The following is a 20,690-nucleotide window of genomic DNA, read 5'->3' on the forward strand; positions in this document are numbered from 1 at the left end:
ATCCATCCATCCATCCATCCATCCATCATCCATCCATCATCCATATCCATCCATCCATCCATCATCCATCCATCCATCCATCCATCCATCCATCATCCATCCATCATCCATCCATCCATCCATCCATCCATCCATCCATCCATCATCCATCCACCCATCCATCCATCATCCATCCATCCATCATCCATCCATCATCCATCCATCCATCCATCATCCATCATCCATCCACCCACCCATCCATCATCCATCCATCATCCATCCATCCATCCATCCATCCATCATCCATCCATCCATTCATCCATCCATCCATCCATCCATCCATCATCCATCCATCATCCATCCATCCATCCATCATCCATCCATCCATCCATCATCCATCCATCATCCATCCATCCATCCATCCATCCATCCATCATCCATCCATCATCCATCCACCCACCCATCCATCATCCATCATCCATCATCCATCCATCATCCATCCATCCATCATCCATCCATCCATCATCCATCCACCCACCCATCCTTCATCCATCCATCATCCATCCATCCATCCATCCATCCATCCATCCATCCATCCATCATCCATCCATCCATCATCCATCCATCCATCATCCATCCACCCACCCATCCATCATCCATCCATCATCCATCCATCCATCCATCCATCCATCATCCATCCATCCATTCATCCATCCATCCATCCATCCATCCATCCATCATCCATCCATCCATCCATCATCCATCCATCATCCATCCATCCATCCATCCATCCATCCATCCATCCATCCATCATCCATCCATCCATCATCCATCCATCCATCCATCATCCATCCATCCATCCATCCATCCATCCATCCATCCATCCTCCATCCAGGTGCTGTCAGAACTGAAGTCTCCATGAGGAATGTGTCTTGCTCCTTTCATTAGCAGGAAATAGAACATTTCCACGAGATAATTAACTGCACTTCTGATGTTAATTGCAAGGAGATGAGGAGAATTCCCCAAAGTTACTCCAAATCCTTCCAGCTGTTACTCGGGAACGAACACGGTGACATCAGCCAGGCTAAGCAAACCCAGAGTCTGCAAAAATAGTCCCAAAATATTCCCAGGTGCTCAGGGATTGGATGGGGTTGTGGATTCCAAACAGAGCCCAGGCTGATGTGCCTCTGCAGAGAACATGGCATGAGCATTCCTGAATTTCTCCCTTTCCCATGGGAATGCTTTCAGTGCCAGCAGGATGGGTCACTCAGGTTGTCCCCAACCTCTGGAAGAGACTTTGGAGGTTCCTCCAAGCCTGCAAAGCAGCACAAAGGAAGCAGCAAGCCGTGAGGTGGGAAAAAAGACGGGAATCAGTCGGCTTTCCCACAAAAACCGGGATGGAACCATGGGACTCTGGTGTCCAGGATGAGATCAGAAGCTCCAGCAGCTCCAGCAGCTTAGTGACTCCTTAGCCAGGAGCTGGGTGACAAGATAACCACGGCTTTTCCACCTCCACTCTTCCAAACCTGCTGAGGAATGCCAAGAGCTCCTCACAGCCTGGTCCTGTCCCAGCTCGTCTTCTGCATCGTGGGAATGAGTGAGGACACACCAAGGAGGGTGTCCACTTAGGAGGACTTCTGGCCACCAGCCATGAACCATCAGGAGCAGCTGGAACCGGAGTTTCCTGAGGTTTTCCAAACTTGCCAGAGCTGAATCAGAGCTCTCAGGCCAGGATGGATGAGGCTTGGAGCAACCTGGACTCATGGAAGGTGTCCTTGACCACGGCAGGGGGTTGGAATGAGATGAGCTCTGAAGTCCCTGAAACCACCCAGATTCTCCCCAAATACACTGTGAGCTGCCAAGTATCCCAAAAATCCATCCAGTGAGATTCCAGCAGGAGAAACCCCTTCCAAGAGCCCTTCAAAGGTCCCCAAAGACTCCAAGCTCACATGCAACAAACCTAAAATGGGATCCCTGTGGATTTTCTCAGGAAGAGGAGGGAAGACGATACTTAAACAGGAATAAAACATGGAAAACTGTTTTCCTAAGCCCAGAAGGAACAGGATGGGGAGGGAATGGAAGGCAAGGCAGCAGCAGCTGCACACCAGGGTTATAAGGAGAGAGCAGAAGAGCACCAGAATTGTTTAATTTTCCATCCAGCTACACAAGACAAAGAGGAAAAAAGCAAAACCCTATTTCCATGCCTTCCCTCTGAGCCCAGAGCAGATGTGGGAGATCCCTGGACACACCTGAGCTGTAGCTGTCTGTTGAGGACTGCGAAATGGAGCGGGACAGCGACCGGCGGCCGATCTTGCTCGGGCGCTTGTTGAACTCCTGCTTTTGGTCAGCAAACTGGATCTGTGGAAAGAAATCAGGGATTTTCTGTAAAAAACCCAGCAGATCAATCCCAAGAACCCACAGCCTCGAGCAGACACCGGCACCCACTCAGTCACAGCCTGGAGCACAAATCCTGTTATTTAATGGGAACAGGAAATGGTAAATTGCCCTTTTTGTTTCATTTCAGCCCTTCCAGCAAAGATTAGAGATGTCGCTCCAGGCTGTTGAATTTTGGGAGCAGAGATGCCTGGGGAACACAAGTTTTTAGGAGTACGCAACACGACGACACCGGATCAGGAACACCCACGGGAAGGGAAAATCCACACCAAACTCAAGTTACAGCCAGGGCGGTGCTGGGATTAACGCCCCGATCCTGGCGGGACGGGGGCTTTGCACACACACCAGGGTTTATATTTCTCCTCTGGGAAGTCCTGGCCTGAAATAACTTCCCTTTTTTGTCCTTTTTCTTCCCTTAATTTAGAACAAATCCCTCCACGGCTGAGCAGCTCCATCAAAGGAGGAAGTTATTGGCGTGAAGCGGTGCGGGAGACACGCAGGGATTCTAACAAAGGGGGAATAATTTGGGTTAAATTCACATTTTCCTTTCTCACATCACCTCTCCAAGGACATCAAACACAACTTCTTGTACAACGCAATGATCTCGGTACGTCAGAGTTCTCAGAGCCCTCGCACAACCAAAACCAAGTAAATGATGAAGCAAAAGAAGTCCTGGACCGAACCAGACAGAATTAGAACCAGACTTTAAAATAAACCCTTCAAGGTTTAAACCCCTTAAACACTGCCACAAGCTGGGTGCAGCTTCAGCTGACAGAGCCAGGAGTGGAAGGAAGCACCAGGAAATCCGGGAAGGGGATAGGTCAAGGCTCGGATCTGCTTTTGGATTGCGTTGGCTGATGTCCTTTGGCTTTAATCCTTTAGGGAATAAACAAACTGGGCAAAAAGGGAATTTCACAGAGTCCCAAAAGCGTTTGGGCTGGAAGGGACCTTCAGGATCATCCAGGTCCACCCCCTTCCACAGGACACCTTCCTCTATCCCAGGTTGTTCCAATCCCTGCCAAACCCACAACAGCCGCGTTCCAGACGGGCTGGGAAGATGGGAATGTTCCAGGTGGGGATGAAAAGAGAGATTTGGCTCCAGGCTGAGCTCGGTCAGTGCCCATCAAAACATCTCTGAAGGCAACAGCTCCAAGGAGAAGCTGTGGAGCCTTGGAAAGCTGCACTTCCTTGGATTTAGGAGCCCAAGCTGCTCAGAAGTGACACAAGAGCTGCTGTGCTCAACTTCCAGCAGGAACAAATGATTCCAGCTGGAAAACCTCACCTGCAGGGGCACAAGGGGTTAACGAGTGCTGGATGCAGGTGAGGTTTCACCTTTACATTCCAAATGAGCCACCACTCGCTCTGACCTGGGGTTTCCATCACAGAGAGCCACCTTGAGCTACTTCTCCGTGCAAAAAAAGATCTCCTAATCCAAGGACTTCCTGGAAAACTTCCCCGCGCCGACCCCACCAACTCCTCCAGACAGAAGAACAACCCCGGAGCAACGTGTTTGCCCCGCCACTTCATCACTCCCAAGAGAAAATGAGGAGAATCTCTCAGGAGATCGGCATTTTCTCCAACCGGGCGGCTCCAGGAATGAGTGATCGGGTGGAAACAGCAAGAAAAGGAGGAAGAAGAGAGAGGCGAGAGAAACAAACACATTTTTGAGTAGAAAAACCATTATTATGGTCCCGAAGAGTGCCCTCACCTGGGCTTTCATCCCCGACTCCCCGTTGATGTTGTATTTCTTCTTGTTGGGCATGGCGGCCTCGCCGGCTGCCCCCGGGCGCGGCTCCCTCCGGAGCAGGGAATGCCCAATTTATATCCGCCAGCCCCATCCCGATCCCGCTGATCCTGCCCGCTCCGGTTTCACCACAGGCAGAGGCGGCCGGGGTGGGAGGCGAAGGGAACCAGTTGGATTTCCAGACTCTTATTTATTTATTCTTTTTTTTTTTTTTTTTGGGTTGTTTTTTTGGCAGACCCCAGGACTTAATGAGGCGTCCCGACAAACAATTCCTGCCTGTGTTTTGTGTGGAATTACAGCGTTCCCTGACCTCCGGAGCTCCGCGGCAGTTTTGAACGTGGCCTGGCTGGTGTGTGCATAACAATGCCTTATTTATGTAACCAGAACATTTCCCAGCTCGCTATAATTAACTCGCTAATTAAGCTCCTTTAACTCGGGTCCTCCCCTTCTCCGCTCTCTCTTTTCCCCCCCCACCAATGTCAGATGATTGCGTTAACAGAGCCTTGTTAGAAGGAAATTAACTAATGAGCAACTAAAACAACGGGGCTGCTTGTTGGATGGCAAAGTGGTTTTTAATTATTGTTATTTTAATTATCCCGCTCCTCACTGAGTCCCCCACGGCGGCCAGGGCAGAGTTTGTCCTTGGAAGGGTCCAGGACTCCAACCTTCATCCCTGTGTTGTTCCGATCCTTTGGGAATTACGGAATCATGGAATGGTTTGGGTTGGGAGGGGCCTCAAATCCCATCCAGTTCCACCTCACATCTTCCCCTATCCCAGCTTGCCCCAACCTTGGACACTTCCAGGGATGGAGCAGCCACAGCTTCTCAGGGCAGGACATTGAGGGGTTTTTATGGGAATTATCTCCGATAATATAAATTATCAGGGATAAAACTCCTTGGATAACAACGCCAGCCGCTAAACGAGAATTGAAATGATTGTCCTGCATGGGACAATCTCATTCCACAGCCTTTTAGGTGGGAAAGAGATGATCCAAGGAAGAAAAAATGGGAAAAACGAGGGTGGTGAGGCACTGGCAGAGGTTGCTGTGGCCTTTGAGGTCTCCAGCCCATCCCCATCCTGTGATTCCATTCTGTGATTCCAAGGAAAAGGGATTTGGGAAGCAGCAGGGCACCACCGATTGTCCTCAGCTCTGTTTCTGACTGAATACGCAATAAAAAGCTCCCCCAGCCCTGATTCCTTCTGTACACCGGATTTACACCGAATTTACACCGGATTGGATCCGATCCTGCTCCTCAACAGTTGTCCTGAGAATGGAAAATGTTGCCAGGGAAAATTCCTTCCAAGGGCTCCTCCAAAATGTTCCTTCCATGGCATTTTTTGTCTCCAAGGAATCCATTAAAAGAGTAATAATTCCTGAGCTATGTGAAAGCAAATCCTGGAATGGATGGGGGGAAAAAAGGAATGAAAACCCCCCAGAATTTCTGAGTTGTACAATGACTGAAAGATGTGAAAAATGGAAATATGAATTATTTCCAATGTGGAAATATCTCAGGGAATAGGAATCTGGGATCAGCATTGTTTTTATCACTTGACGCTACAGCCTAATTGGTGTTTTCCAGGTAAATTTTTCATTTTCCACATTATCCATGAACCTTTTCCTGGAAAATCCTAAGGGAGACATGACTTCAGCTCAGTGTAAATCAACTCAAAGCCTTTAAAGGGGGTAAAAAACTCATTTTATGGTAACTCCAAAGCACAAACTCCTTTTCCAGCAAGTTTTCACACCAAGTTACTTAAATCCAAAGGCTTTTCCTAGGGAAAAAAAGCCTTTTTCTATCCTCAGTGAAGGTCGGGTCCAACACACTAAAATTAAGAATTAATGTTCTATAAAAATGCTAAAATTAAAAGATTTTGCTTCATCTCCACCCCAGAGCTCAGGAATCTTCTGTAATTTCTGTGTGAATCTGGAAGAATCAAATACAACCAGAACTACGCTCAAGCCCAGGAAATTGTTTTCTAGTGAGAATTTAATTTTAATTTAAATTGATTTTAATTGATTCTTGGCCACAGATTTTATTTTTTTTTAGCGAACAAAGGGAGAAAACAAGAGTTTTCTGTGGGATTAAACAGCACAAACTCTCCAGCATCGCTGCAGCTTCCAAATCCACCTGCAAAGAGCTTGGGAATTTAAATTTCTGCACAGAGTGAGTTAAAATCCATCATTTTATGGATGGAGAAGCAGGACAAGGTGGTGGCCTTGAACAACTGCCACTGCTTGGTGACAAACTTCCTGGGAAGTCTTTTCCCAGTGGAAAAATGTCTCATCCATTGATGATGAAGAGAGATAAAATTAATTTATCTTTGTTAAATAAAGGAGGGTGAAGATTGGTGGAGAAATGATTTTGTGCTGTGATGTGGGGGGGACCAGGGTGATTGTCCTGATGTCCCACTCCTGCTTCCCTCTCATCCCTATTGATGAAGGAAAAGTTGTTTTCCTGCAGCGCCGGAGCTGCCAAGGTGGATCTTTCATCTCCTGCTCCCGGTGACACCTGAGAGGTGCTGGGGACACCGGTGTCGGCACAAGCCCGGCTCCTCCCATGGGATCGGTGATTCCGAACCCTCTCCGTGTTGGTAATGAGCTCCAACCCTCAGCCTCACCTCTCCTCACCCACCTCCTGAGCCTGGATCATTCCAAGAGAGAATCATCATTCCAAGAGAGGGATTGTCCCTGCACATTCCAGAGCTTCACGTCCCTAAAATCAATGTGGGATCCTGGCTGAGCCAAACACTTCACCGGAGCTCAAAGTGCTCCAGATTCTCTCCAAAGACCTCTCCAAAGGTCACACGGAGCTCGGCTCCAGGATTAGCAAACAGGTTTAACCCTTGTGTGGAAAACTCCCAGGGAATGTGCAGCTTAAAGCTGGATTTGCGAAAGGAAGGATGGGAATGAGGAGTCACCCACCTGGGCCAAAGCGCTTTTCCGAGGGGGTTGGGAATTCAAATTATTGATTCTCGAAGGCATCACCCCCGTGTTGGATCGTGGAGTGGTGGAATTATGGTTGGAAGGGACCTCAAAGCCCCTGCAGTGCCGCCCTGCCATGGCAGGGACACCTCCCGCTGTCCCAGGCGGCTCCAAACCCCAATGTCCAGCCTGGCCTTGGCCACTGCCAGGGATCCAGGGGCAACTGGCAGGGAATCCCTTGGAATTGGTGGGAGCAGGGAGGAGAAATCCTTCAAAGAGAAGAAAACAACAAACCCCTAACCCAGGCACTTCAAGTGGGGACAAGGGGAAGGACAAGGAAGAGAGAAATTTCCTCCCTCAGCAGTGGAATGGGTCCCCTGGGCCACCCCAGCTCTGTTGGTCACAATCCCACGAAAAGCAGGAAAAAGAGGAAATTGGTATTTCTACATTGCCTCAACTTGCAATGAACAGCTCACGGGTGTTTTAGAATTTGGAAATGTGGGATCCCAGCAGCTGGAGACGGAAAATCCCTGCGGAGTCACCGCCTGCCAGGGCACCCCATCCTGAGCCAGCATCCCGCGGGATCGCACAGCTCCTCCCACAACCGCACACGGAGCCTTTCCGTGAGTGCTGAGGGTGTCCAGGAGGTTCAGGTGGGATTTCAGGGAAAATCCCTTCATGGAAAAGGCTCTCCAGCCCTGGAAAAGGCTGCCCAGGGAGGTTTGGAGTCCCCATCCCTGGAGGGATTTTCAAAGCTGTGTGTGGATGTGGCACTTGGGGACACGGTCAGTGGTGGCCTTGGCAGTGCTGGGAATGGTTGGACTCCATGGGCTTAGGGGGATTTTCCAACCTCAGGGGTTCTGTGATTCCATCAAAGTCCCAAAATATGGGAGAACTCACATTTTAAACTGCTTTCCCAATTATATTATTATTATTATTATTATTATTATTAGTAGTAGTAGTAGTAGTAGTAGTAGTATATTTTACTTTATTATTATTATTAGTATATTTTACTATTTTGTTGGTTTTATTATTTTTATTATTTTTATTATTACTATTATTATTATTAATATTAATATTAATATTATTCACTACAAATAGAATTTTCCAATATTTGGTTAATAATAAGAGGTGGATGTAAAAAACAGGGGCTCAGCAAGAACATTAAGATCTAAAAGACTGTTTGAAATAATGACCTTAAAGATAATGAGCAATTTAGAGCTCGGGCTAATTATTTCTTGAAATGTGGCTGCTCCCTCCCACGCTGACCCGAGGAACCACATAAAATGCAAATGAGCCGAGTTAAAATCCTGATTAAAAACGTCGCTGCAGGACATGACCCAGAGCCCTTTGGAGATGGATTTGATGCCACAGCAGCTTTAAACCATCCATGAAATCATAAAACCCCCACTGGAAAAGGAAATTACTAAAGCTGAAAGAATAAAAAAAAAAAAAAGTCTGTTTAAATAAAGTTTTTTGTCGTCTGATCCCAGGAGCACAGAATCCGTAAGGGAAAAATTAAGAGAATCCACAGGGAAAGGTTTTGTTTTTAAGGAAAATTCCACGTTTTCACAAAGAAAAAAAATCCACGCCTGAGACAATAAATGAAGTTGTGAACCATGCAAAGTTTGCCACTGATAACCCTAAAATGCAAAATTCATCCCTGATTGTTGATAAAAAGATGTTGAAATTTTAGCGAAGGCGGAAATTGTGTCACAAAAATAATGAGTGAGAGGCAGAAAAAAATGGAATTTTACAATAAAATCCATAAAATTAAGAAGGCCGAAAGAATTGTGCCACAAAAATAATGAGTGAAAGGCAGAATAAACTGGAATTTTACAATAAAATCCATAAAATTAAGAAAGGGGTAGCAGGGAACATAAAGCTGGATGTAAAGGGGAATAATGATGCCTGAATCCAATGCATGGGTAATACTTGTAAATAAAATCAAATTCCTTTGCAGGAGCACCAGAATTCCAACTTTTTTATCGCATTGATCCAAGTATTTTTAGAAGAACTTCAAGGAAGGACAACTTCAAATCCAGAAATTTGAGATGTGAGCAGAAATATAGGAAGAAATAACAAATATTGGTCCATTTTTGGGCCAAGGGGACACACGGAGCCAATCCCAGACGTGGAATTCTGCCTTCCAAGCCCTACCTGATTTTTGGAATTATGTCATTTTATTTTCAGCTGCTTCAGGAACTCTTTCCACTGGAGAAGGAGGGAAAAGTGGATTTTAATATTTGGGAACTGTTTTAAACTCTTTAACCACTCAAATGAGGAGCGTTTGTTGCCCTGGAGGGGAACTTTTAAGAGGTTTTATTCCGACAGCAGAATGTAAATTGATGGTAAAAATTCAGCTGAAAAGATGGATCTGAGATGAAATTCCAAATCTCCTGGAACACACTGTGGATTCTCCCACTTCTCCTCCCCGCCTGTCCCAAATTCCTATAAAAACTGGCTGTTCATGCAATAAAAATACAATAAAAACTGGTTGTTAATACAACGGATTTGGGGTGATTTGTCAGGATCATCCCCCGACACTCGGCCGTGATTAATGAGGCAATTCATGCTCGTTAATTTCCCACCTTAACGAGCCTCATTCCAGCTAAAATGCCGTATCCTGAAGTTCCCACCAGGAATTCAGCTGGTTAAAGGGAGCAGGTCAGTAACTCACCATCCACTCGGGCAGCTGGAAGGCGCCAGCGCCGCCGTCCCACATCTCCAACGGCGAATTCCTCCGCGCTCACATCTGGGAATGCACTGGGATGCAGTGGGAATGCAGTGGGAATGCAGTGGGAATGCACTGGGATGCACTGGGAATGCACTGGGAATGCACTGGGATGCACTGGGATGCACCAGCCCAGCCCCACAGCTCACGGAGCCCTCAGATGTCCCAGCAGAGAGGTCCCTCAGGACCTGGCCTCGTGCTCAAGGCAGCAATGGGTTCCTCATTCCTGCTCCAAATCCCAAATCCGGGAAGGGCTTGGATCCAGCCCGTTTTTACAGCCCTGATTTCCCACCGACCTCGGCTCTGCTCGGTGTTTGAGTCAGGAACAACCTGGCTGTGGCGTGGAGGACGTGTCCATCCATCACCTGCTGATGATCCCAGCCCGGCGGCCCCAAAATTCCGATGTCTCCACAAATTCAGCTGCGATGTCCTGGGATTTAGACCTGGAGGCTTCCAGCACTGAGGATTTCACTTGGAATCATCAAAATTCCCACAGCCTCAACCCAAAGAAGGCAGGGACGCCTCAAATTCTTACCGAAGCTCAGCTCCAGCTCGATCTGGTTCGGAATGAACGCCACATTCCAAGGGGAATGCTTTTAAAGGATGGATCCAGTCCGGAATGAACTCCACGTTTCACGGGGAATGCTTTATCGCAATCCCAGGGATGGAGCGGCTGGAAGGGCTGCAGCTCCCTCTGCTGAGCAGAAAAGACAGGAAGGAACATTTGGAAAGGGATCTCCTGCACAATTCCACATCCAGGCCGCGATACAAACACAATCCTGCCCCTCTGTGGGATGAAGGCTTGGGTTGAGGTTTCATCTTAACTGAAATTCACTCAAAATTCCGCATTCCATGAGCTTTTCCAGCCCCCTCTGGATTGTCATTGGCACCGGGGTGAAGGTGGGGCTGGGAGCATTCCCCCTTCTTCTCCCTCGGAATTCCCGTTCTCTGCTGGGAATTTCTGGGAGTTTGTCATATTTAGGGTGGTATTCTCCCACTGTTGGCAGTTCCCCTTTCCAGATGGGAAGAAGTTTCCGGTCCCTGCTGCCTTGAGACCGTCCCATTCCCATCTCCAAGAACACCAAGTTTAATTTGTGCCAGGAAAAAGCTGAAGCATGGGATTTGCACAGCACGGATATTCCCAGGGAGCTCTCACTGTCCTTGCACACTGGGCATTCCTTCCTCCATGGAAAACATGGAATCACTGAGGTTGGAAAAGCCTTTGGAGATCATGGAGTCCAACCCAGCACTGCCAAGACCACCACTGACCCTGTCCCCAAGCGCCACATTCACGTGTCTTTGAAATTCCTGCGGGAATGGGGGACTCCAGCTGTGCCAGGGCTGGACAAACCTCTCCAGGAAGGAATTTTCCCAATATCCAACCTAAACCTTCTCTGGAACTTCTTCAGCGTCCTTCCCATGGGCTGCAGTTCTTCAGGAATGGTTCCAGCATGAGCTCCTTTCCATGGGCTCAGTCCTTCAGGAACTGCTCCAGCCTGGATCCCTTCTCCATGGGTTCAGTCTTTCAGGAATGGATCCCTTTTCCATGGGTTCAGTCTTTCAGGAATGGATCCCTTTTCCATGGGCTTCAAGAACTGCTCAAGCCTGGGGTCCCTGTGGGGTCGCAAATCCCACCTGGAATCTGCTCCAGCCTGGAGCAGATCCACAGTTCCTGCCGGAACCTTGCTCCAGCCGGAGCTTCCCATGGGATCACAGCCTCCCTCGGGCATCCCCTGCTCCGGTGGAGGCTCCTCCAGGGGCTGCTGGGGCATCTCTGCTCACCCATGGACCTCCCTGGACTACTGGGCTCAGCTGCCTCTCCATGGGCTGGGAATCTCAGGGAATCTCTGGGAATCCCTGGGAATCTCGGCTCTAGCAGCTGGAGCAGCTGCTGCCCCTTCCTCACCGCTGGGGAGCTGCTCCTCTCACATCCTTCTCATCCTCTCTCCCGTGTTTTGTTTTCCCTCCTGCAGTTTATCCCAGAGGCTCTCCCACCATCCCTGATGGATCCAGCCCCAGCCAGTGGTGCGTCCAACGTGGAGCTTCTGGAAGCTTCTCACAGAAGCCACCCCTGGCCCCATCGCTGTGTCCAGTGCTGGGTGTCCCAGGGCAGGAGAGGCACCTGGAGCAAGCCCAGGACAGGACAATGGTGGTGGCCGAGGGAGGGGAAATCCCTTGGAAAAGCTGGGAATGCTCAGCCTGGAGCGAGGACATCTCGGCACAAGAGGACATGGACAGTGCCAGCCCCTGAGGGGAGGGGAGGACAACACCAGGATCTCCTTGGTGGTGACCCCTGAGTGGGCAGGCACAAACAGGAATGCAAGAAATTCCTGGTTTTCCTGGGAGGGTGACACTGCTCAGGCACAGGGACACCCCATGGAGGCTCCATCCTTGGAGAAATCCATCACGGAATCTGGTCCTGGCCAACCTGCTCCAGGTGGCTCTGCTGGACTTGATCCCCTGAGACCTTCCTGGGAAGTTTGATCCAACAAAACATCCCAATAAACTGAACCCCAAGCTGTTTCCATTTTCCACTGCAAACCTTTCAAGTTTGGGATAATCTCTCAGATCAGGAATTTCAGCATGAGTTGTGTGTTCCCATCACTTCCCACCTGGGCCCTACAACCTTATTTTAGGGGAAAAAAATAACCCAGACTAAAAAATGTTGATGATGAGTATTTAAGCTCCTTTGAAGTTTCAGATGAGATGAAGGTTTAGGTCAGAACGAGGAAATCGGGATTTTCCTCCTTCCCTAACCATGATCCCTGAAAACACCAGAACAAAACCTCCCTGATGCTCCCCAACCTTTAACTCCCTGTGGATGGTGATTTCCAATATCCCTGACTCAAACCAATTTCCAATATCCCTGACTCAAACCAATTTTACCAATTTTACCAATTTCCCAAATTAAAAAATTCAGGAAATACCAGCAGCGATCTGCTTGGAAAAGCTGCTCCAAATCCTGGCTCCAGGAAAGGGAGAATAATTAGGAATTATTGCTACTTTGATTAATAAATCACTCAGGGATGAGCTTCAGAGCAAAGAACAATTCAAAACCTCAGTAAATATAAAATTTCCAGTATCCAGAGGTTGAACGGGATTGAAGCATTAGGAATTACTTTCCAAATCCTCAAAAACAGAGGGATTGCCACCCCTGCCGAAGAGCTGGGTCCGATTCCGTGACAGATGGATGGGATCAGAGCCGGGCTGTTGCAAGAAGGAGGGAACAGGATGAATTCCAGCCCAGAGGCTGCAAGAGCCCCATGCAGGCACGAGAGGGAGCGAGAGCCTGCGGAAAAATCCCGACGTTTCCATGGATGGAGGAAAACGGCAAAAACAAGACAGGCTTTGAGGAGCATCCACGATTGGGCATTTGCAGGGATTTCTTCCGACTGTCCCGGTATTCCTGAGCTGCATGTCCCCCAAGGGTTCCAGCCACAGCTCCCCTGGGAGCTCTCCAGCTCCTCCCCTTCCCTTGAAATTCCAGCAAATTTCCAGAAATTTCCAGCAAGCTCACACTGGTGAGGCCCCATCTCAAATCCAGGAGCCCTCACAAGACCTGGAGAGGGCAGGGAATGGAGCTGGGGTTGGAGCACCAGGAGAAAGGTCTGGAGAACTTTGGAGAAAGACATGGAATTGTATCATTTGGACAAGAAGCAGAGATGGAAGTTTGAGAGAGAGAGACGGGAGTTTTCTTCAGGCTTTGAGGAAGAGAAGAACTAAAAAATGAATTAAACTAAAACTTTTGGGTTAAGCATCCCTGGCTAAGAAGGAGGAGGAGATTGTGGCCAGAAATGGTGAATTCCATGTTTGGAAAAAAACAACGGACACACAGAGCTCACCGAGTGTAGCTGAGCAGCCTGATCTGGTGGGAGGTGGAATTTCTGGTGGGAGGTGGAATTTCTGCTGGAAGCCCATGGAATCCTCGAACGGTTTGGGTGGGAAGGGGCCTCAAAGTCCACCCAGAGCCACCCCTGCCATGGCGAGGCCGGGTTGGACGGGGTTGGGAAGCTGGAAAGTGTCACCAGACAGGCTTGAAGGTCCCACCCCAACCATCCCATGACTCCACAGTTCTCATCCCAGGGAACCTCTCCAAAACCCAAAAGCTGATGAGAAAACCCTTCCCTGCTCCGACACCGACCCAGATTTGGGTGTTTGGGATGGAAAAGCCTCCCTGAGATCCCGTGCTCGCAGCGATGATGGACAACTCCCGTAAATTCCCAGTTCCCAACCTCTCCCTGAGCTGCTTGGTGTCCCCACAGCCAGAGGGAAGGGGCTGGCTCCACCTCCCAGCATTCCCGAGCCATCCCAGGGCTGGGAACGCCACTCCCAGCTGGCAGCAGGGGAGGGAAAAGGGAGTTAATGAGCAGAGCTTTAATCAGTGGAGCTTGGTGTAATGAGGAACGGAGCCTCTGGAACAGGGAATGACAGCCCAGCGCTCCCTGAGCTCCTCTTTCCCATGGGAATGAAGTTCTGGGGTCTTGGAGGGGAAGGAAAAACCCTTCAAATCCGAGATTAAGGATTGGGGACGCAAATCCAGCTTTTCCCCTGGGTTTGTCACCATTCAGGAACACCGGAGCAGAGGAGATCCAAGGGAAGGGTCAGAACAGCTGGAATACGGAGAAGAAACCCCATTAACCCCATTAACATTGCTCATAAATTTGCACAAAGCCAGGCTTTGTTAAGCCAGGTTTAATTCCAGTGCGTGGTGGATAAAAACAAACCCACCCAGAATTCCAAGGGTTTATTTCCAGTTCATTCCAAGGGTTCAGCCAGGAGTTCTCAGAGCATTTTTTCCAGGCAAATCCTGGAAAAATTCCTCACCAATTTTACACCAACCCCCACCCCAGCTCCAGAGGCTTCTCCAGCCCCGAATCCCTGAGATTTCCATGGATGTTCCCAGCTGAGGGATGTGAGGGTTTTGCTTTCTCGGGGTCAAAGCTCCAAACTGGAACAACTTCAACCCTTTTTATCCTCAGTGAGTCCCCACTCCGTCATCCCCTGGCTTCTTTTGGGTATTAAACCCCAAATTTCTGAAGTTTCACCCCCCTGACATGGAGTCCCAGGACTCCAACCTTTCCTTGGACATTCCAGGGATCCAGGCGCAGCTCTGGGAATTCCATTCCAGCCAGGAATTCCTTCCCCATATCCCATCCATCCCTGCCCTGTGGCAGTGGGATCCATTCCTTGTGTCCTGTCCCTGTATCCCTTCTAATCAGGACTATTCTGAAATGTATCCTCTGTTTTAAAGTTTATTTTTGTATTTTAAACCAATTTAAATCAGGACTGGATCCTTCCCATTCCTTGTGACTTAAACAAATCCCTGTTTTTAAGATCCCAATCACTCGGTGCTTGCAGAAATTACAAATAATTCAAATTATCTCCCCCTTCCTGAGCTGAAGCAAAGCTCAAACCCAACCTAAGATGATTTTTTTTCACACGAGGAAACTCTTCTTGCCATTAAGGACAAAATATTCCAGCATGGGAATCAGCTTTGGGAATGAATAATGGAATTTTACAGATCCTCATGACTCTACACCAAGAGGAAAAGGACAGAGAAGGGATAAAACATGAATAGAAACTCGGTTATTAATATGGAATTATTGAGAGGGAATAAAACAAAGCACAAAGAGGGAGGGCAGGAATTACTGGAAATCCAGCGCTCGCTTCCCTGTGTTTTCCCCAGGTTAATTCCCGAGCGGAACGGAGTCCGACAAGCGCAATTAAGAGCCGTTAATTTGGGCATTTTAATCAGCATCCAGAGGCTGTGCCAGGCCCTGGGAGAGCCATGGAAAAGTTGGGCCCTGCTGTGAATGTTCATTTTCCTGAGCACCTCCCTGCTCTGAGGGATTCCCAAAGTCAGGAATGTTCCATTTGGTTTCCTCCTTTCGTTATCCCAAGCGAGCACCGTTATCCGCTGAGCACCGCTGATTCCCAAATTCATCGAAAACTGAGTTTCCTTGACCATCTCAAAACAGGATTTTGTGGAAAAGGTGAATTATTTTAATATTTCGATTTATTTTAAAATAGCTAGATTGCTCTGGAAGACAAATCTGCCCCAGCTTTCACCCAAATTTGGAGTGATTTTCCACTGGAATCCGAAAATCCTGGAATGGTTTGGGTGGGAAGGGACCAAAGCTCATCCCATCCCCTATCCCAGGGTGCTCCAAACCCATTCCAGCCTGGCCTTGGGCATTTCCAGGGATGGAAAACCCACAGCCTCTCTCCTTTTTGGGACAGCTGGATTGCTCTGGGAAAGAAACCCTGCAGCGCATTTCCATAAATTTATAGGGATTTATAGGGATTTTCCATCCCGTTTCCTTGTTCCCTTCCCCATCTCTGGCAGCAAAATCTGGGATTTATTCCCATTCCGACCTCCTCTCCTGCCGAGTCAGGAAAACACGGAGCAGCCCACGCTTATTTTAACCAAACCCAACCAGGGACAAACTGAAACCCGAGGAATTGATCCTTGGAATTATCCAGGAGCCATCCTGGAGAGCTCTGGGAAGCTCCAATGGGATTAATAAATGCAGCCTGATAAGGCCAAAAGGAATGAGAGGAGCAGGTGAATCAATTAAGGTTTTTTTTTCATGGGTATTAAAAGATCAAGGAGGACGTTAAAATCCGTGTGAGAGCCTTAAAATGAGACTAATGAGGGATTACTAACGAGCCTCCCTCTGGAAGCTCTGACAGCTCCGAAGGAAAAGCTGCATTATTCCCTCCCACGCCCGGGAATGGGATCCACGGGGGTGACAGGAACGTGGAACACGTGAAATTGGCTGTTTATGGATTGAGCGTTCCAAAAGAGGCACTGAATTCTTGGAATTTTGGGATTATTCCAGGTAGAATCTGTTCCCAGCTTTGCTGCCCACCGAAAGCTCCGAGCAGGAATTTCAGGGGTGAATAATAAAATAATAATGACTCTGCACCCGGAGTTTCCAGCAGTACTTGGTGTCCTTTTCCAGCTTTCCCGGATCCCGTGGTCCCACTCCAATCTGGTTTCCTCCCATCTGCTCTGCTCACCCATCCCCCCCTCTTTGGGTACTAATACCCAATAATTAGGGGAAAAAAAAATCACTCTGAAAACCAAGCAGGTGCTCCATGTTCAGTTCTTCACCAAAAAAAAAAAAAATATCACTGCTCAAAGCTAAATTCAGCCTTTTTTCCACTGTAACACACCAAACTTCCCATGATTTCCTTGCTTTTATGGAAAAGGTGCTAAAAATCTACATTTTTGGGCAGATTTTGGGATGAAAACGGCCAAAAAGTGCTGATGCCGCCACCTCAAAGCCCTCCAGGAAAACTCCAGGGAGAAGTTCCCAGCTCCTCCAGTCTGCCCAGTGAAGAATTTTTGGGTGTTCCCGATTTAATTTAGCCAAAATTAAACCAAAATCATAATCTGCTGACCAGGCTGGTCCTGATCGCCTCAGTGGGGGCAGAGAGGAAATCTTGAGATCCCTGAGGAGTTTTGGGAGACAACCCCAGCCCCCGCTAGAATGTGCAGGGTTTATAAAAAGCAGGGATTGGGAACAGCGCACACGAAATGGGAATAATTAACACGCATTAATTAACACGGCATTAGTCACATTCTGCTGGAGAAGGGGACGGTAGCCGGAATATCTTGGAAAAATCCAACCCAGCTGCTGTTTTATCTGGGAATCGTCTGGGTTCTTGTCTTTAAAAAGAAATTGGTTTTATGGGTTTGTGTCTTGCCCAAACCTGAGTTATTTGTGGGCTTTTAGAAGTCAGGGATTTGTCATCCATGAAATGGGTGACTCAGGATCATGGAATAATTCAAAGGATTTGCTTGGGATAAATGGGGATGGGAAGGAGCAGGGAATGGGTTGGGTGGGAAGGGACCTCAAAGATCAGCCAGGGCCAGCCCTGCCATGGCAGGGACACCTCCCACCATCCCAGGCTGCTCCAAGCTGGCCTTGGACATTCCAGGGATCCAGGGGCTGCTCTGGGAATTCCATTCCAGCCAGGAATTCCTTCCCCAGATCCCATCCATCCCTGTCCTCTGGCAGTGGGAAGCCATTCCCTGTGTCCTGTCCCTCCAGGCCTTGTCCCCAGTCCCTCTCCAGCTCTCCTGGAGCCCCTCCAGGCCCTGGAATGTGCTGGAAGCTCTCCCTGGATCCTTCCCATCTCTAGAACATTCCCAGCTCTCCCAGCCTGGCAGCAGCTCCGTGGATTCCTCTGGACTCTCCCCAGCAGCTCCAGGGCTGCTCTCCAACCCTCCATGCCCCAGCCTGGATCTGGGGCTGGAATTGCCCATCCCAGGCGCAGGATTTGTCCCTGGCCTTGCTGATCCTCAAGAGCTTTGCACAGAGCCCCCTCCCCAGCCCAGCGCATTTTTCATTCCGGTGCTCACGGAACTTTCAGAGTTTTCCTTTTCCAGCGCTTCTGGCACTTTTTAAAGCTTTCCTTTTAAAAATTCTAACGGATTTTCTCCTCAGAAATCCAAATGGATTCTCCTAAAGGCTCCACAGGCAGCATTGCTCCCTCCAGGTCCCCTCTTCTCCTCATTTCAGCTTCCCCACGCAGAGGCAATAAAATAATAATTTCCAAGGAAGCGAAAAGCTGGAGCCTTTGGAATTCGCAGGAGGATCTGTGACCTTCGGAAAAGGGAACTCCAGAGCCGGGCCTGCCCTCAGCACCATTCCCAAGAGATTGGAAAACGGGATTTCCTGAGCGTGGCAGGAGGAAAAATGGAAAGGAGCAATTTGAGAGCCCCAAATTTCTAAGGAGCAGCAGATTTAATGCAGAAATGTCCTCGCATTTCAAGGAAACCCAGGATCCATTTCCAGCCCTCTGCCACACACAGGGATAATTCCCATTATCCCAGGTTGCTCCAAGCCCTGTCCAACCTGTCCTGGGATGCTTTTGGATTTTATATCCGATGGAATCTGAGTTCAACACCGCTCCTGGCCTCTCTTGTTCCATCTCCAGCAGGAATTGTCCTGGCACAGGGATTCCCTCATCCCACCCCAGCTCTCGACTGTGCACTGGGAGCAGCATCAGGAGCTGGGAAATTTCTGCCAAGAAGAGTAAAATGAGAATTTTCAGCTTGGTCAAGACCATGTTTTGGTTCTGCGGATGAAAAGCAATTTTTTTTGAACAAAAAACCCCAAAAATAATAATAATAATAATAAAAAAAATTCTGCCTGGAGTAGCCAGATTTTTATAGGCAGTTTTTTTTTACTGTTAAATGCTTCTAAAATATAAAATTATGGTAATTTCCCCGGGCACTCGCTTCAAGGCATCCCTACACAATGCACAATTTAAATAAATAGAAAATTCCAACAAACCCTCTGATAAAGGAGCGGGAGCCAAGGAAAAAGGGGATTCCTCAGTCTCCTCCTGGCAAAAGGCGGGAACCTGTTTTAAAGGCGAGATGTTGGCGTTGCATCCACATTCCCAAAATTAATTTGGGGGAGGAGAGGAAGGTCAAGGCAACAAAATCATGTTAATGGCAATTACTTCATTCTCAGCCATCCAAGCTTTTGATTTTTGTTTTCCTCACACTCTCAGAGTCACTGGCAGGTCAGAAAATATTTCAGTTAATGAGATTAGAGCAGCCCCAACCCATTCCTGTTCCTTCCCTTTGCCAACATCCTCAGCCCGAGGATTTTTTACGTGCTTGGGGCAGCTGAAATAATTCAATCACTGCTGTGAATTTCATTAAGTTAATATCAAAGTTAAAATCAAACTGGTTTTAGAGAAAGAAATTTGCTGTACTGGTGAAACATGGCCTGTGCAGTTGTTGAATTGAAGAGAATTTCTCAAATATTCTAAATATGACACAGAAAACAGGGAATGCCGTGAGGGAAAGGATCCTAAAGCTCTTCCTCTATCCCAAAGCTCTTCCTCCATCCCAAAGCTCTCCCTCCATCCCAAAACTCTCCCTCCATCCCAAAGCTCTCCCTCCATCCCAAAGCTCTCCCTTCATCCCAAAACTCTTCCTCCATCCCAAAGCTCTCCCTCCATCCCAAAGCTCTTCCTCCATCTCAAAACTCTCCATCCCAAAGCTCTCCCTCCATCCCAAAACTCTCTCTCCATCCCAAAACTCTTCCTTCATCCCAAAGCTCTCCCTCCATCCCAAAACTCTTCCTTCATCCCAAAGCTCTCCCTCCATCCCAAAACTCTTCCTTCATCCCAAAGCTCTCCCTCCATCCCAAAACTCTTCCTTCATCCCAAAGCTCTCCCTCCATCCCAAAGCTCTTCCTCCATCTCAAAACTCTCCATCCCAAAGCTCTCCCTCCATCCCAAAACTCTCTCTCCATCCCAAAACTCTCCCTCCATCCCAAAGCTCTCCCTTGACTCCTTGGGCCAGAAGGGTTCTGGGAATAAAGTTATGTATGGATACAGTGGAAAAAGTGGAAAATCAGGCTGGAAGTCCACCCCAACCCATCCCAAGCACCTGGAGGAAGAAGGATTGATGGCACAGGGATCTTTCCATCCAATCCCTGGAGCTGCCAATCCCATGGATCACGAAGGTTTTGCTCCGTGGCTCACGGGGACGAACCCTAAAACCTCTCCAGTGACGGGAGAAAAACCCCCAAGGGCTGCTCTCGTCATTCCCTGCAGGCCTTGGCTCTTCCCAAATCTGGGAATATCCCTGAGCCGGGCTCTGAGCAGCCTTGAGTTGGTAATTAGCATCCCACAGCATTAATTAACTGAGCTCCGGGCGTGCCGACAACGATGGCTGGGTTTCCCTGAATGTCAGCTCTGGTTCCAGCCTCTTCCCAAGCACGGGAATTTTGCCTTTGGCACCAGGGCTGGCTCCCAGAGCGGGTCTGGGATTGTGGGGTGTGGGAGCGGGGCTGGACCCCAACGAGGGTCTCCCGGATTTTCTGATACGAGGATTCCACAGCAGCAAATCCCTGCAGGTGTTCCCTGGAGAATTTGGGATAAT

At 48.5% G+C, this 20,690-nt stretch overlaps 1 protein-coding gene across 2 annotated transcripts in view; it reads right to left on the reverse strand.

Annotated features, from left to right (window-relative positions):
* Positions 1-20,690, reverse strand: part of AHCYL2 (adenosylhomocysteinase like 2) — a 73,252-nt gene that overhangs the window by 24,620 nt on the left and 27,942 nt on the right. The window contains exons 1-2 of one of the 2 annotated variants that reach the window (XM_088055064.1): positions 4,082-4,226; positions 2,229-2,337 (exon numbers count right to left, since the gene is read on the reverse strand). In XM_088055064.1, coding sequence (XP_087911190.1) covers positions 2,229-2,337; positions 4,082-4,135 — 163 coding nt within the window. In that variant the 5' untranslated portion in view covers positions 4,136-4,226. Of the gene's footprint in view, positions 1-2,228; positions 2,338-4,081; positions 4,227-20,690 lie in introns of those variants that run through there. The other variant, XM_014261635.2, reaches the window with a different exon arrangement.

This window comes from Pseudopodoces humilis, chromosome 5 (genome assembly GCF_049639895.1).
Source record: "Pseudopodoces humilis isolate 2021_Gansu_Grassland_sample_001 chromosome 5, ASM4963989v1, whole genome shotgun sequence".
Classification (NCBI taxonomy): domain Eukaryota; kingdom Metazoa; phylum Chordata; class Aves; order Passeriformes; family Paridae; genus Pseudopodoces; species Pseudopodoces humilis.